General features: G+C 38.7%; 1 protein-coding gene across 1 annotated transcript; it reads left to right on the top strand.

The window, feature by feature from the left end:
• Positions 1-3,811: 3,811 nt before the first annotated feature.
• Positions 3,812-17,598, top strand: ncaldb (neurocalcin delta b). The gene is made up of 4 exons (XM_020634726.3): positions 3,812-4,030; positions 13,160-13,590; positions 14,523-14,628; positions 15,100-17,598. Exons 2-4 carry the CDS (start codon positions 13,213-13,215, stop codon positions 15,192-15,194), a joined length of 579 nt encoding a protein of 192 aa, XP_020490382.1. The 5' UTR covers positions 3,812-4,030; positions 13,160-13,212; the 3' UTR covers positions 15,195-17,598.
• The last annotated feature ends 236 nt before the right edge of the window (positions 17,599-17,834 follow it).

The raw sequence follows: 17,834 nt of genomic DNA, 5'->3' as shown, positions 1-17,834 counted from the left end.
CACAGTTCACTTCATTTTAAAAGTACAAAAAGAAAGTTTAAACAATCAAGATGATGCAGCTAAAGCCCAAAGTCAATACAATATTTAATAAAAAAAAAGTAAAAAAGAAAATAAATCGCTCATCCATTAGAACCAGTGGGCCTTGAGCATAAATTATTCCTTATAAAAGTATTAATTATGCACAACAAATTTGAACAATGTCTTTCTTAATTATTATTCAGGCTTCTCTTTAATGATTGCATAAATAACTTTGATTCTGCAATAGTTTGTGGAAGTGAAGCTGTAAAACCAAACAGTAAGCAGGGAGCTCAAGGTGGGAAGACAAAACATGTGATGTCTGCTTTCAGTATTGAATCTGACAATGACTAACATTTCACTGTTTCTCAATTGATGAGCAACTAAAAAGACCATTGAAAGTTAAATACCAGAGGGACATTAGAACATTTATCAAGGTAAAACGTAATGGTTTGATAAGGTTATTATACAATTAGACAACAGTTATTGCAAGCAATCAAAGTCTTTCCATGCTAATGTTAGGTTAGCTAGATTGTGCCTTTCTAGCTTACATTACAGTAGTGAGGAATTTACACCCTTCCTGTCTATTCTAACAAATGAAAATATTAGCTTTTTGGCCACTTACTTAGCTAACAGTATTTCTTCCTAGTTGTCAGAATGCTAGCATTAGCTGTTTAAAACTGTAGCTAATGGGATAATAATCATATACAAATATGTGTTTTAAACTCTGCAGTATCCTTCCAGATATCCCCTGTGTATTGAATATTCAGTTGATTAACCCATAACTGTTGATATGGAAATAATTTGCCAAATACACTATGTATACACCTTACATCTTGGACCAACAGTTTGACAATCTTACAAAGCCTTTCCTCATTTTGTGCCTTTAAAATAAATCTTTTTAGAACATGCATAAGAACAAATAATGTATTTGCATGTATGTGCACATATTACAGAGAAATTGTGCTAAATGTTGTCGAACTCTTTCAACAGGAACCATTTGGAGCCTTTTGAAATAATTAGTGGACATTGGCAGTACAATTCGACTCAGGCAACCCCCTCTGAGGGTTTCATCCCTGGGCTTTTCTGGGATGTGCTCAGAGGATATCCCCTGCTGCAGGTGCTGCTTGTCATCTTGCAAAAATACAACAGAGACCGGCAAACACACAGAGACACAGTTCACACCTATGTCTGTCTAATCATTCTGAAGACGCTGAACACGCAACCCTCAGCATGTTCTGGTTGAGAATAAATTCACCTGCCTGGTAATCCAGTGAGCCTGAGCATTAGTGTGCTGCTCATGACGCACAGCAATGAAGTCACAGGTCGGCACTTTGTTCTCTGACTGCTAGAGGATCACCTGCATGTCTCTGATGTCCAGCAGTCCAAAATTTGGTTTAAAAAATGCAGGGGTAACCTCCTGCATATATTGAAAATAAAATACACTTGCATATTACAATCCTTACACGGGGTCGTAAACCACACATTTTTCAGTTATAGATACTTAAAAATTTGGAATATAAAATATCGGAACTGAAACAGAAAGTGTTAAAAACTAATTTTGGTTTCAATCTGATGGGTGAATTTCTGGGGGAGAACTTCTAAAGAAGTGACTTTCAGCTTTCTCTTTCTCTCAATAAGATCATATTCATTGGCCAAGGTATCACTGCCAGCGAGCTAAGCTATCCTAAACACTTTGGCCGCACTCCCCTGGCAAGTTCAGAACATCAGGTTAGGTAACAGATAATCAGCGAGAAGAGGCTGTTTGCTCCTCTACTTTGCAGCTCATTTCTCCATCTGCACCAGCTTCTTAGCCTTGTCTTGTCTCTAAAGCCGCTGTTACCTAATGACAGAGCCCCGTGTAGAGACATGGGGCTGGCTGATTTAGAAGTTGGCTGTGTAGTTCAAAGCCTCTTGGTGTTTGAGAAGGTCTCACTGATGTGCACATAGGTACTTTATGTGTGTGTGCTGGGAAGGGGGTGAGAGCAGAGTTGCTCTTCAGTGAAGAGTCAGTTAGATCAATGTTATGCAAACCTATTAGTCAGAGGTTGCACGGCTAACTGAACAGTACTCAGGCACTCTCTCTCAGGGTCAAACTCTGATGAGCTCTCGCTTCTGTAAAGAGTAAATAAAAATGTTTGTTTATCAGTTTTAAGCCTTATAATGACACAGAAATGCTATGACACAGAGAATGACTCAGACTGCAAACGTCAAGGCTTCAGAGACTCCTGAACTTTGTTTGATCATTAAATATTGATTTATAGGTGTTTCATTATTTTTTGCTTGCAATTAATCGGATTTGTTGTATTGTTTAAAAAAGATAAGTTCATAATTTTCATCTTTATTATTATTATAAACCAGGCTTAGTAAATTTGAGGTTTCCTACGACTTTTTTTCCAGTCTGCTTCTGATAACAGAATGCATAGCACTTTCTTTTGCATGACTGTTCTTGAAATCTAGATTTTTATGATTTTCTGAAAAGTGTTTCTGGAGGCTCTCCATGCAATATTGTGTTAAAATGTAGATGTTCACGAAAAAACAAACTTGTGTTGAAGTCTGATCAGGAACCTTTGCTGCATCTTGATTTTTTATCATTCTTCTATGCTTCAGTTAACACACCACTTTGTATTGTAATTTCATGGTTATGTAAGTTACCAAAACAATTTGAAGTTGTTTTGGTTATGCTGAGAAATGTCTGTTATATTTTGCCCTTTCATAACTACTTTTACAATTGTTAGCTATTAATTGTGCAGCAAGCCATCTTTAATCACAGAAGCTGTGATGGCGGCTTTATGCAATCATCATGTAAAACTTTAATGTTACAGTTATAAATGCAGGGATTTTGTTGACTCAACAGCTGGGAGTGGTTCTCAATGTACATTATAAGGCCATTAAGAAAATGCTCTCTGGAACATCGAATGAATAAGCCCTGTGGCTTTGACTTCCACTAATCATCTTAGGCAAAGCATGGCTCCCAATGTGCCTGCATGAGAACACTTGTCCTGGGCCACAGTAAATGCATGGTGGGTTATCATCACCATAATCCCTCTCATCGTCATCATCATAATCATCATGCAATACTCAGAAATAAACAAGCTCATCATTTTGTCACTCCAGCAGAACATATGGACCAGAGAAAATGTAAGGGAATGGTAAAGATGATATTTTAAAAAGAAATGCACAACTATTGATCTTTGCTATTTTAATTATAAGAATTGGTTGCATGTAAGGGGAAAAACAGCAAGGCAATCAGGATACATAACGCATGCAAAGTTATAGGTAGAAAGTAATTTGCATTGAAGGATTTTTGCATCAAATGCATTAGGGTATAAAATAAAAACATTTAGGCTGTTGTCACATAAGGACACATGCACTGAATTCCAGCACAATCAGCTGGTACGTCTTTTTTTTAACTTTCAAAATATTTGATATGCTTATTTTAAGTGAAATACAAAACATGATACAAATTAGGAAAACAAGGAACTTTAAGACACAGAAACAAAATACAGAAAGCAAAAACAGAGTTAGCAAAGAAATTAAATTGTACACCTTACATGATAAATATATTAAAATAAAACTATGACGCAAATGAAAAGAAATGCGTGTGAGTAGCATGTTAAATAAATAATAATAAATGAGAATATATATGAGAATGTGTTGTTTGCTTAACAGCTAATTTCTGTTCAGATTTTTTACATGCTAACAAAGTCGTTGAGGTGCTGGGTTCTGGTCGCCAAGACAACGCGGCTTCCCATTGGCCGCTGAAGAACCACGTGTTGAACTTTCTTGACGTCACGACTACAGGCTGCGGGAGCTAAGCGGAGTATGTGCAGCGGCTCTGGGAAAAAGCTTGTAGAGTTTGGACTGAGAGCAGCCGGGCAACTCAAGCTCCTGTTGTAGCTCCTGCAACTTGTTTACTTGCCGGTGATTGTCGCTGAATATTTTACTGTTCACTCCAGGTAATGGACTATTAGAGAGACTTTCAACAGAGCCTCCCGAGCAACTTCAAAGCGAGGTAAGTTGTTGCTTATGTTGTGTCCGCCGTCCCTCCCTCGCAGTTTGTCCGCTTCCTGTTACTTTCTTTTTGTTACATGCAGCTCAGGTGAGATGACTTTACAGGTTCAAGCTGCCACCTAACAGCTTTAAACTCTCCTAAACACTCTTATCTGTCTGTAGGATTCAACTGGTATAACCTGAGTTACACATTTTATCCATAACTTTCGCAGTGCAGCAGATGCTAAGCTTTACCTACATGTCTAATCGGATGAGGCTGTTTTTCCTGTCCTAAATGGACCCCCCCAAGGGAGCCCTAGAGACGTGTTTTTCTTTGTACACGCTACTTATTTAATTGTTTGAGGGGGGGGGGGGGGACAGGAAGTGAAAAAGGACTCCTGCTTCCAGCCATGGCCGAGTGAGTGTGTGGTATCTTATTTCAGCAAATACACATAAGTCTGTTGGTGGATTAAAAGCAGGAGACAGAGCATTGTTTTACTATGAGGAGGCAAGTGTGTGAAATGATTTATTTACTGTGACAGTACAACTTTTCATAGTACTCATCATCATCCACCCAATCAGTGCATGTAGTTTACAGTGCAGCAGCAGTTAGATGTGTCTTCACGGGCTGACTGTTTTGGGAATTTCAGTTTTTGCTGGTTATACAATAAAAAAACTTGGAAAGAAGTCAGGAATTAAGATCACTGCTCATGAGATCAAATATTAAGCACTTAGTAAGTAACTTGATCTTTTAATTTTTTAACTAATTTATCAAGCAAAAATATCTGATGTTTACACTTTCAAGCTTCTAAATGACCATTTCTCATGGAAAGGTTTTATTGGTATGCAGTCTCAAATTCACGTCTAATGCAATTTAAAACTACTTGTGAGGAAGCAGTTTGCTGATTAATCTGTCAGTCCATCAGCTGAAAATGTAACAGCAATAGTTTGTATCCTAGACAGATAAATTGATGTCTTTTGTCATGCAAAATGCAATGCAACCTTTACTTATTCATTCATCGAGTGTGAGGATAAAACAATCAATCAAACAATGATGAAAGATATGCTCATTATTTGCTTTCTAGGCTGTATTGAATAGCTTCATAAGCAGAACACTTATTTTCCAGTTGTCTAACGGACAAGAAGGACCAAGGATTAAACAGACTGAAGAAAAGCTTGCTGCATTAAAAGAGGCTTGGGGAATAAAGAGACCTCACTGTGCAAAAGGACCATCACTGATAAACACACACTGTAAGGGGGCACCTCGTTTTTAGCCATCTTTGAAGCTTTGCAGCTTTCATAGATTTGTCACATTTTTAGACACCACATACTCCTCATTGCTTCAGAAAGTCATGACAAGAAAATTGAAAAAACCCATGGAGGTGCTGACCGAAAGGGTGGAGTCCAGATAATAGTGCCCTCGGCGATAAAAACATCCCTCCAAGCACTTCAAGATGCTGAGCTCTTACAAATATGTGCTAAATTTGAACAGATGTTCTATTTTCATCTGCGTGGGTGTGTTGGGTTTGTTTAGGCCAGACCGACCGCACTGGCAGCATCCTTTGTAGTTATACTCGTCTGGGCAGCATGCAGTTTGGGCTTTTCTTGAATTGATTTAAACCTTTTTAAGAGGAGGCAAGTGAGTGAGTGGAAGAAAGCATGGATTATTGGAAGGATACAACTGAATAAAAGATGGAGCAACAGAGCTTAAATTTGCCGAGGTAAATATTGTGACAGAAATAAAGAAAGTCTGGTCTTTCCAGAGATAATTTTTTGGATTAAAAGCCTCATTTTCACACATGCTGGGCGACAGAAATGGCTTGCAGAGAGGGGTGGGAGGTGTTTAGTCATCAGACAGATTGACATTTCCATCTCTGCAGCCTTTTGTCTTTAAAACAGGCTGTTTCAGAGAGGCACAGTTAGATATTCAGTGAAAAGTAAACAGCAGCCCCCCTCATACAACCAGTGACAGTTTCCTGCGAATGTGAGTGTTTTGTCCAATCCAGGGTCTGTTTTGCAGGCCTGCCTCCTTGCAGTTGTTTTCAGTGACATGTTTTTATCTTGTTCTCATTCGCTGCCTCATAATGGCTTCTCTGTCATGATTGTGGTTTTCTGCAGCGTCTTGACGCACAAAGCGCTCTGGTTGACAATAGGAGCTCATGTGTGCTGCATTATGATGAAGTTGCTGCCTCAAGTTTTTCACTGAAAAGCTGGAGTGGGATGTTAACCAACACTAAGAGACAGAAATTAATACTTTAAATGCATTTTTTAAGAACACTTTTTTTGATGATTTGTCTCAGCTTGTAGCTTTTGTTGTCGATGAGACGAGTTTGGATTTTCGGTCTTAACGCAAGTTTTGTTGAAGTTTTTTTACGCTATTCAGAGTCCACTGATGCACATTGTTAGAGGCTTTGATAGAGGTGGTATTGTAACGAAAACAAACATTTGCTCATGAAGCGGTGGCTATTTTTAGTTTGTATTTTAAGGTACAAAACAGTCTTATGTTTGCACTCTTGTGCAGGAAGCTTGAAAACTGGGTAAGAGTTGCAAATTGCAATTTGTTCTTCAACCTGCTGATTAAGTTCTTAAATTATGCATTGGTCAACAAGATATCAAGAAATGGTGAACATTTTGCTTTTGTTGTCTGTTCAACAGTCCAAGACCCAAAGACAATCTCCTTTGTACTTTTCACACTTTGTAAACCTTTCTGCCAATACTTTGTGATAAAGATGCCATCGTGAACTGATATGACCTTCCTTTACTAGTGGCCCATGAGTCCTGTTTTCACAGGCATGCAGCATAAGATCAAAACTTCTGCAGTGGTAGATCAGCTCAGACCTTACACCAAATAACACAGCAGATAGAGTTGCAGTCAGATATTGAAGAAGCCACTGAAACATCCTACACACAAGAGCGCTCGCTCGTCACGATACTTGCAATGTGAGAACAAGAAGTGCTCCCAAAGCTATGATTGCTTTGCTGCAGCAGCAACTTCAACGGTGGTTTAAAATGTTCTAGTGATCAGACACATGATTGCAAAAGTGACTGCAGCTAGCAGGTGTTGAAGGTGGTTTCAGATAAATACATGTCAAGATGTTGAGGTGAGCCAAATGGAAAAAAAACAGAATTCTCCTTGTTTGTTTTCACACTTTGTTCCTTTTTTTAGCACGTTGAGAGGCTATAAGTTTTAGGTTGTTGGAGTTGATTCAAGACTCTGGATCTGACTAGTCTAAGTAAAACGTTTGCTGCTGTGTCATTTTCTCTTCTTCCTACACAATTATTAAACCTTACTGAACTTTAATGACACTGATGTTGATCTTTTGAACACGTAACAGAAAAAGGATATGAAACGAGTTTGCAGAAATGGTCTTTGGTCTTCAGTCTTCACTTAGTCCTGGTATGAGCTGTCACATCACATTGGGGATAAATCTCACCACAGACACTTGGATACAATTTTCCCCATTGTCCATTCGACACAACTCAAAGCTGATTCGAAGACGTTGGTACTACAGTTTAAAAGTGTAGAATTTTGTCTATAATCTATCTTTTAAATGCATGAACACATCCCAAAACAAGATGAATTGATGAAGTAAGTGAGGCTGAATAACGGCTAATAACCCAAACCTTAAATGTGTTCAGTGTGAGAATGAAAAGTTTTGGTTTTCTGTAAATTTAAGAAACAGTCTTCTTGCAGGGCCAAAACTGACATGTTGCATGTGTTTGTCCAGGTTTAGGCATGTTGTAAACCAAATGTACAACATTCATTCTTTTCAATATAAAGGATGCTGAACACAGTTAGTGATAAATAACGTTAAATAAAAGAGAAGAGCCACAATGGTGGCTGTGTGCATGTCTCAGGTTATCCTCAGGTTTTCATATCTAATCTGAGAAGGGAAAAGCTCTTGGATTTTGTATCTTATCACGGCTGAAGTGAAACATAGTTATCTTATTTTCACCTGTGTGTAAATATCAGATTGCAGCTCTTGAACGTCTCATAAGTAGTTTGCTGTTAGGCAGAGAGCGGCTGGCTGCCCTCAGCTCTGCAGGCATGCTCACAGACAGATCTTGTTTCATTATGAATGTATCATTCATAAACTCTCTCTACCTGTCTTCAGCTCTCCTTCTTTCACTTTGGCTCGCTGTAGGCTTCCTACCCCCAAGCTCTCTTCGTCTCTGGATTATCCATGGGACTCTTGAGTGAAGATTTACCTGCAGGATATAAATGGAGACTTCTGCGTGTTACGTAAACAGGACAACAAGATGTTCCAGGATGACAGTCTCATGTAGGGCCTCTGATTCACGCAGCAAGGTCGAAGGTTAAGAAAACAGGAGAATATTTCAGTTTCTGAAGCAAGAAGTAGCCTTATGAATAAGATGCTTTGTCCTTTTTAAGAATAGAGTCCACATTCATCTTATTCATTTATTTTATGGTTTTAAATCGACTCCAACTATTTGATTTTCTTTAATTTAAGGTTTCCTTATTTTAGCCCCCCCTCCAAAATGGGTTAAAGCCTGCTGTTCATTTATTACCCATGAGTATGATATTAAGTAATAATTCTAAATCAGTACACTTGCATTACTATTTGTTTTGGATTGTGTACTCTATGTGAATCATGGTAAAGAAGATGGTGATGATGATTTGACGATATTGCTCTCAGTTATTGTTGGATAAGAAGACAGAAGCTTCTCCAGTTCAGACTTTGCTCTCATGTTGGCTGGTGTGTCATCTTCTTGTCTTTAGTTGATTACCATTTTGATGCTGCGGTGCATGTTGATTGTGCTAGGTGTTAACATGTGTCACATGATGTTGGTCTTGTGTGTACCAGCAGTGTCATTAGTAAGTGACAGACTGTTCTCCTCTTAACTAATACCGTTTCAGTCGACTATATTTCAGGCCTGTTCTCCTCTCAGACGCTCTCAGAAGGTTAAAATAGCCTATGACTGGTGTTTACTCACTTGACTTGACCTCAGGAGATGGTTCAAGGAGGTAGGAACTTGGCTCAACATGTGAACTGTCCACTAGTCAAAGCCTTGGTTATGCAACAGAACCAGCAGAGGTCTGGTGGCGGTAGCAGCAGCAGCAGCAGGTAAGAGTCTTAGCGGTTAATTGTAGGCTATGATCTCCGAGAGACCGAAATAGACGGGAATTGAAGGGATGTTCAGGGGAGGTCTGAGCTCTCATCTTGTCAATTATTCTCTTAAAATACACTGAAACCGTCATCCAGAAGAGACGGGGGAGGGGTTGGCATTGGATGTTACTTTGTGAGTCATGAATTTGTCCAAAACACTTAACGATAACGTACTGCTGCCTGCATGGAGCAGTGTGAGGTTCTTTTTACATTTCTGAAACTTTACTTACTATAACTCCCCATGTTGGCTTCTATGAGCTGATGATGTATAAACAGAATGACTAAAATGAATTGCTTATATATATTAAAAAGGGACGATTCAGAGTGTTACCAAGCGAAACATGTAACATGAAGACATTCATTCTTGTAGGACTCCATTGGCACAAGTTGTCAGCGATGAAATTGAAGGTCACCTGCACGTCTGTGGTCTGTGGGAGGAAACAAACAACCCACAGGGAGCAACATGCAAAAATTAGTTTGAACTGCACCCATCGTAGTGCAGTTTAAAAATCTTGAAAAAATAATATGTAGCTGAAGTGAATTAGGCCTTTTGCATTCAAATATCAGACATTGGGTTGAATAAGTTGGAAAAAAACAATTGCATATATAAGTGTGCTTGTGTTCTGAATGTAGCATGTGTGTGTTGATAAGGAAATGTAATTTAATTATAAATCTTTTAGTGTGCAGAAACAACAAGTGACAACAATATTCATTCAAGCCATTTATCAACATAAATACTAGAAATTAGCTGTATTAAGCTTTAAATGCAAAGACCTGTTTGTTATCTTTTTTTAACAGTGATTTAAAAAGTTATATATTTTGGTGAGAAGGAGCACAAGTTATTGTGTGTTGTACTTGTACATCATTGTCATATCAACATTTACATTTATTTCTATTACACATTCAAATACATCAAACGTATCAGTCATGACTAAATATGACTTGAAGTTAATTTGTTGTTGTTAAGCGAGTGAAATCATGACTGATTCCTCCCTCACTCGTGTAGAGAAATGAGGAGACAACATTTAAGCCGTTCCTCCACCTTGATGTGTAATAAGTTTGTATTAATGGAGCCAGTATAATTAGAACAGCAGCTTAAATCAAAGCACTCAACACAGAAAGATCCATTATTTGTTATTTGACTAAAAGGAGCTGTTCTCCTGAGGGAAATGTTTTTGGCAGTGTTTGACACAAAACAAGACAACCCCCCCCCCCCCCCCCCCAAAAAAGGATTGTTCAGGTCAGTTGTCATGACAACAGAGCCTCAATAATTATGGGAGCGCTCAACAAATCCATTAAGAAATTAAAATTCAGACCAAAAAACTGCACAGCATCACAATAGAGTTTATGAATGAAGTGAAGGGAGTTGGTGCGGAATACATCGGCTGGTTGATTAGCAGAATAACAGTCCTCTAACATGATTTATTTATTCATAGAAGTGAGACAAACGTCTGGTGGGATGAGTTTGTCTAGAAGAAAAAATGTTTGGCTTCAGTTTTTCAGATCCTGCTATCGCTACATTATTATGTGTTTTGGTATTTAAGTTCAAATAAGAGAAAACAAGCTTAAGTGGCTACCTTAATGCTAACTTGCCTTTGTGAGTGTAGGTACATTTTAACATAAGAGCGAGAGCGAGATAAGAGGTCTAATCAGGTGAAAAATTGAAAACGTGTGTGTGTGTGTTTTCAGTGGCTTTTAAATGCCGTTGTTAAGACGATTTTAGTGCTGCATATGTTTACTTTGTAATTGATTAATCTATTATTTTATTTATTTCTAATCCGTTCTGAAAGCACCAGGGAGCATTACCCAGGGCACAAGGTGGTGTCATTAAAATATGCATGCTCTAATATTTTTGTTCAAAGACAAAGAATAAAAAAAGTCACATTTCAACCTTCAATGTTTGTTATTTTTCCCAGAAAATTATTCGTACATCATATCAGACGATCGACTATTACCTGATTTGACTAACTGCTACAGCTCTTAACATGTATAGTGTTATTGAAATAGTTTATTATAAGTCGTTAGTTAATACTCAAGGTGTAACTGTTGTAATGTAAGCAATCTCCTACTTGTGGGCAGACACACTTCTCTCATGAGACCCTCACTGTGCGTCTTGGCTCCGGGAGTGATAAGTGTGTAAACAGGTGTTAATCGACATTCGACTTCTCATGCGGCTCCAGAATTCAAGACGCTCATTGAGGTGAACTAAAGGCAAGAGCAGGGGACGCTTTCTAGAGGTTGGTGCCACATTGCCAGCGTGTTCACTCTGAGTTAATTAAAGGATTTTAGCTGGCTGTTTAATGCGTCATGTGAGTGTGAAATACTGACGGACAAAGACTGAGTCCTTGCATTAGCAGTTACCAACACTAATGGAAATTGAAAACACAAAAAACAGTTTCAAATCAATTCCAAAAAAAAAAAAAGCCAAATTGATTTGCGTAGAATATTCCTGCATTTGATGATTCTGTTAAGTCATATCCTGTTGTGTTTGTCACGGCAGCAACACCTCCATTTATGTTAAGTTTATTCAGTGAGGCGTCCTCTTTCAAGGGAAGGATTGCCGCTCCATTTAACCCTCATTGATTAATTAATGGATTATCTGAGAGGAGAAACGTCAGACAAGGCAAATTGCTTAGAAAACAGTCAACATGCATTGCTTTTGTTATACAGCCAAATTGAAGTATTTTGCAAACAACTGAATTGTTAATTGACCACGGAATACAATATTCATGTCTCTGATCCATTTGCTATTTTATCTCTGGAGTCTTTGAAGAAAACAAGAGAGACCACAAACATTTCCAGGAAACATAGATTTAGCACATCATTACTCCCATTCCAGGAACAAGCTACCTGTACGGTCATTTTCTTTGCCCCGACCTGACATGGCTGATTTGTATCTGTCATTATCCTCGCCTAGGCCTAGAATAGCTTCCCTCTTGTCTTGAGCCAGGAGAGCTTAGCAGTGGCTAGTGGGGAAAGTTCTAAGCGCATTAGCTGCAGGGTTAGATGATGAACCGCATCCTCTGTTGACGGTTAAAGCTCCCCACTCACTTTCTGCAACCGCTCATTTGTTCTTGATGAGGGTGGTTGTACACTTGGAAACCATAAAACTAATTGGTTTTTTACTTCCTATTGCGTGTCTTCTCTGCAGATTTTATTTCAAAGGTCTTATCCAAACTCAAACGAGGTCCATAAAATATCTTGGATCGTTTAAACAGAGGACGAGTATGTCTGTTTAGAGACATCGGCATGGTTGCTGCCGCAGGAAGTGGAAGATATGTCTGCAGTGATGCACACAGATACTGTATATAAGCATGAATTGAGTTTATCAGCTGCACTTGTTTGACACTGAATGAGTGGGTGTAGTTGTGCGGCTAGGTGGCTGTGCACCATGAGAACATTTGGCAGTCTTGTGTTGCAGAGGAGACAAGACCACAAACACCACTTTATCCCCCTTTTTGCTTTTATCTAGTGAACTTGAGTTGTTGCTTTTATTATAGCTATTTGCATGTATTAATTGAAAACTAAATGAAAACGATTATTGCAGGCTGATCAAAAGTTGTTGAATTGAAGTTGCACCACACTTTAATCAGTTATTGGGTACAAAATGAAAGAAAACTACAGATGTAATCGGTGTCAAGATCAGATAAAGCTTCGACACGCGTTTCTCTGCTTTCTGAAAGCTCAAGTACATCCTTCATTTTCATACATAAATGGTAAGTAAATGAAGGCTGAGCCAATAGTAGCACTCATTCAGGAAGTTTGCTTTGTGACACTATTCTTTAAGAGTTAAAGCTGCTGGAATTAAACTTTACAGCTTGCTCCACTGTCCCAAAGTGGACCAAAAGTCAGGTTTTCATGCAGGAGATTTCTGATTTGGTTTCTTATACGTGGATTAATTTTGTGGATATCAAGAAAAGGTTGTGTGTACTTCCCTTCTTGTTTCAGAAAGTCTCTCGGTCATTCCAGATTATTTCTAACAACCTTCTTCACTCTCTTTCTTTCCTCCTCCCTGTCCACAGTCTAAACCGCCGCTGTCCTCACATCACCCACAGCCTCCGCAGAAGCAGCGACCATGGGCAAACAGAACAGCAAGCTCCGTCCCGACGTCATGCAGGACCTGATGGACAACACGGACTTCACCGAGCACGAGATCACCGAGTGGTACAAGGGCTTCTTGAGGGACTGCCCCAGCGGAGCGCTCTCCATGGAGGAGTTCAAGAAGATCTACGCTAACTTCTTCCCGTACGGAGACGCCTCCAAGTTCGCCGAGCACGTCTTCCGCACGTTTGACGCCAACGGAGATGGGACTATAGATTTCAGGGAGTTCATCATCGCCCTGAGCGTGACCTCTCGCGGTCGTCTAGACCAGAAGCTGAAGTGGGCGTTCAGCATGTATGACCTGGACGGGAACGGATACATTAGCAAGGCAGAGATGCTGGAAATTGTATCGGTGGGTTAATTATCTTTTTATTTTTTCTCTATCCTTCCTTCTCCTTAACTAGACTTTCTTCTTCTCTAGCTTTATATGGATATTGGTCTTTCAGCGTTCATTAAATGCCATCACAGTAACATCATTCTCCTGCAGTGTAGTAACATTTTGTTGAGTCATACACACCAGCTGCTGTATCATATATCCGTCTGCCTCTGAGTCCTGCACCATTTGACTACATGAGAACCAGCTGCTATTTAATTTTAGAAACCAGCAGTTCCTGTCAGGCCCATGATGTCTCTAAATAAGACCTGGTTGTGGTGGATTTCTACATAGAGGGAAGTTACTCCTACTCTGATCCTCATATTGACTCAGCACTGCATCCACTCACCATGCAGGTCAAGGAAGAGCAGTTCCCCTTTTACTGATGCCTCAGCAGCTCCACTGTTTCCTTACAACAAGCCACACACACACCATACTTATACCTGATAGATCTATGGATGGAACGACCAAAAAATCTTGATTATGATTGCTTAAACATTACCCCGTCTCAAAGCTGGGGAGCTGCTTGTTTATTTTCTTAATGTGTATTAAGACACCAAGAGATTTTTATGGCAACCTGTTAGACACCTTTCTTTGTAGCTCTGTCTCTTTGGCTTGAATACTTCCTGTTTTCAAAACAAGAGAGATAATGAAATTGATGGGGTGTATATATTTCATTGTGACATTCCAGCTGATGCTACATTGTTTAGTGTGTGGTTGTAGTTCTTCTTCACCTGGGGGCCATAACTGATATGAAACGTGATCGGACTGTTAGACTGTCTGTGTTTTATCTTTCAGTATGGGGTTCAGTGAAGTAGAAGATGTTAAAAGTGAGAGATGAGATGAGAGGCTGTTTGTTTTACGTATGATATTTTGTTTATGATTTCTCTCTGTGTTCTCTCTGTCTTCAGGCTATTTACAAGATGGTTTCCTCTGTGATGAAGATGCCTGAGGATGAGTCAACACCTGAAAAACGCACAGATAAAATCTTCAGGCAGATGGACACAAATAGAGATGGTGAGCTGCTGCCTTTCACTTTGCTGCAGTGAATTCTGATCAAACAGTGGTTTGCTTAAAAGCCTTTCTTCTACTGTGATGTATTATATATTATGTTGTTCATTATTGTTGCTTTAGCACTTTGTGGTAAGCAGTACCATTATGGCGTAGCCAGTTATAGACCTCAAAAAAGTCCACTTTGACTCTTGTCTCGGTCACATTAAGCATTATGTAATGCAATGTAAGCTTTGATATCACTTTTCCAACAGAACTATGACAAACTATTAACAAGTTGTAATAAACTAAAATGACATTTGTTTGTGTTAATTGTCAGTAGTCAGTTTCTTCATGTTGAGCCCATTAATGCCTGTGCAATGCAAATTGCATTGTACAGGCTGATTTCATGTAATAAAGCCAAAGTTATAAACGATAATATACTGTGTAAAGAAAAACCCCGGAATAAGCTTCAATCTTTTTCTCTGTTTGTCTCAGGTAAACTGTCCCTGGAGGAGTTTGTGGAGGGAGCGAAGAGCGACCCGTCCATCGTGCGGCTGCTTCAGTGTGATCCCAGCAGTGCTGGGCAGTAGAAAACTGGACTCTTTTTCCTCATTGCAGTTTGATTAATTGAACAAATCTTCAAAAAGAAATCCTTTCCTGCTGACCCACCTGAGATTATTGACATTTGATCACTTGAGCCATAGAGGCACATGCACACACACATTTACATTATACTTAAATATAGACATCATGCAACTGTACATGCTACAAATACCACATATAATCTTTCAGACACCCAGAAGCACATACTGTACATGTGCCTCTATGTCTGATGGAAATCTCCAGACAACACGGGTCTTGTATACGGTACAAATATAACCCAAAGGACTGAAATCTCATCAAAGACTTGTTAAACACTGAATCAAAGCTGTGCTGTCTCTGCCTGAGGAGGGCAGCCAACATGGATCATCCAACAGATCTGTGAGGTACACAGAGCCGAATCCAAGTTCGCTGTTACTTTTTATTCTTTTGTTTCATTAATGTTTGTTTGTTTTGTTTTTTAAAGCAGTATTCCTTATTTAGAGGAAATTATGCTCATTTTTTGTTTTGTTTTTACTGACTCGGGTTGTTGTGTAAAGACAGACAGATCTTTGCAGAGCATTGCAGTCACACTCCGTCTGCACTGAATGAAATGAAGTATGTGAGTCTTGGACAAGTGTTCACAGCCTACAGTATGGCTCATATAAAAAGCAAATCTGGGAAATGTAGTTTTTAACCTTTGAAGACATAATTTTTTTATGTGCTTTTTGGGGGGATGTTTCATCAAACCCAAACTGACTTAGATATCTTGGAGGGGATTACATGCATTTGTTCTTTCAAAAGTGACTTTTCATGCCAAGTTCTGTGTCCACATACACACAAATTCACACAAACAGACATTTAACCTTTTATTGTTAGTGATGAACACATGAACTTGACATATGAATATAAACCGAGCTGTGATTCTTTTTTTCTTCAACTTTGATTTAAGAAGCGTATCAGTAAAAAAAAAAGAAGTTAGATCTCATATGAATATATAGAATGTACTTATATATTCTTTTACTCTGTGATAACATTGTGGCAATTTGTCACAGTCGAAGATTTGATTTAAAATTTTGACTTCTAAATTATTGGAATGTGATGATAAACATTTTATTTTCTTTTACTTGACAAATATGATATGAAAGAAAAATGTATATTCACTCATATTTATGCTAGAGAGGTAAAAAAAAGAAAAGAAAAGGAGACGACCACACATATTGCTATTCCTTTTTTCATCTTCAGAGATAAATTATGTACAGATCTCTTTTGATACCAAGCCACAAAACATTAGGAGTCCTAACGTTTTTCCTGTTTAGAGTGCTGCAAGGATGAAGTTTTGTGTAGGCTTGCCGATAAGTTAGCATTGCTCTACCTCCCTTGACTCAAAGTCAGTGGTCATTTTCTTTTTCAATGGATTATTCAGAAAACAGGTTCTCTGGTTTGTTCTAGGAAATAAGTTTCAGTAACATTTAAGGTTTTAAGACTTTATTTCTTGCGAGAACAAAAAGCTTTCCCCTCTCCTACATCAGGCTTCTAACTTCTAACGAAACGTAGCTTGAAACATTTAATTTCCACGACAACCTCTGTAGTCTCATTAAGATGATGGCTAGCAAACATCTATACTAAAATGCAAGTAAAAGCTTCGCAACTAGTAGTTTTAAGCTTTAGCAGTCATTGAAGTTAAACAGTTATAAAAACCCACTGACTTTGGGATGAGGGAACCAGAAGTGCAAAAATGCTAATTTCCAGGTTTTAAGTCATTCCCTTCAGCACTCTAAAGTTAACAGAAAGAAATCAGTGCAAGTGTCATTAAAGTGCAATGTTAACATCTGTGACTTTATACTTTCATGCATGTCGACGTCAAATATAACTGTAAGAGTAAAGCTCTTTGAGTGCTGCTGTGACTGGAGATTACTGATACTTAACTGTCAGAACAAAGCACTGACCTTGGTACTGAGTTACAGCAGCGTCCACAGAACCTCATTGTGTTTTTGCAGGATTTACTGACAGCTTCCAGTCTGCGTTCTTTTGACCTGCTTTGCCCTGCTGGTCTGAAGACCTCATAATATTACACAGCTATCTCCACAGGCAGATGTACGACAAGCTTGGAGAGAAAAGCACTGATGCTTCAATTCTCTGGGCTTCTTCTTACGCATATTCTACAGAGTAGGTGATCTGGTACTTCAGTCCCACATTTCACTTCAATAGCATCTTGTGGTCAAGTGCCAAATATAGATACATCAACTAAAATAAAACAGTATTGTATCCATTTATACTGTACAGTTGTTACTTGTCGAACAAAAAATAACTTTATCACTGTATCATTTTGTAGATTTTGTATTGTTAACTTGCATTATGTGTTCTGTGTAGGAGGTCCATTTTGTTATTCAAATAAAGCAACATGGAGAAATGGCTTGTCATAGTTATTTCGGGACGCTTTTACCAACCATGAAATTTGATGCACACAGTCACCCATTTTATTTTGCATTTACACTGATGATCCATTGACTTCTTCTCTAGTAGCCTCTAATCCTCAGGACATGATATTACATTGTCTGAAAAACAAGGTTCATGACAAATGTCTGGAGAATTTAAGAGATTCCTATTATCCTCAGCTGGACTGTTAAGTTCTAATTAGTGAATGTTAG

Source organism: Labrus bergylta, chromosome 19, assembly GCF_963930695.1.
Source record: "Labrus bergylta chromosome 19, fLabBer1.1, whole genome shotgun sequence".
NCBI classification, from domain to species: Eukaryota; Metazoa; Chordata; class Actinopteri; order Labriformes; family Labridae; genus Labrus; species Labrus bergylta.
The sequence above is the reverse complement of the archived record's forward strand: the minus strand, read 5'-3'. Positions and strand labels throughout refer to the sequence as shown.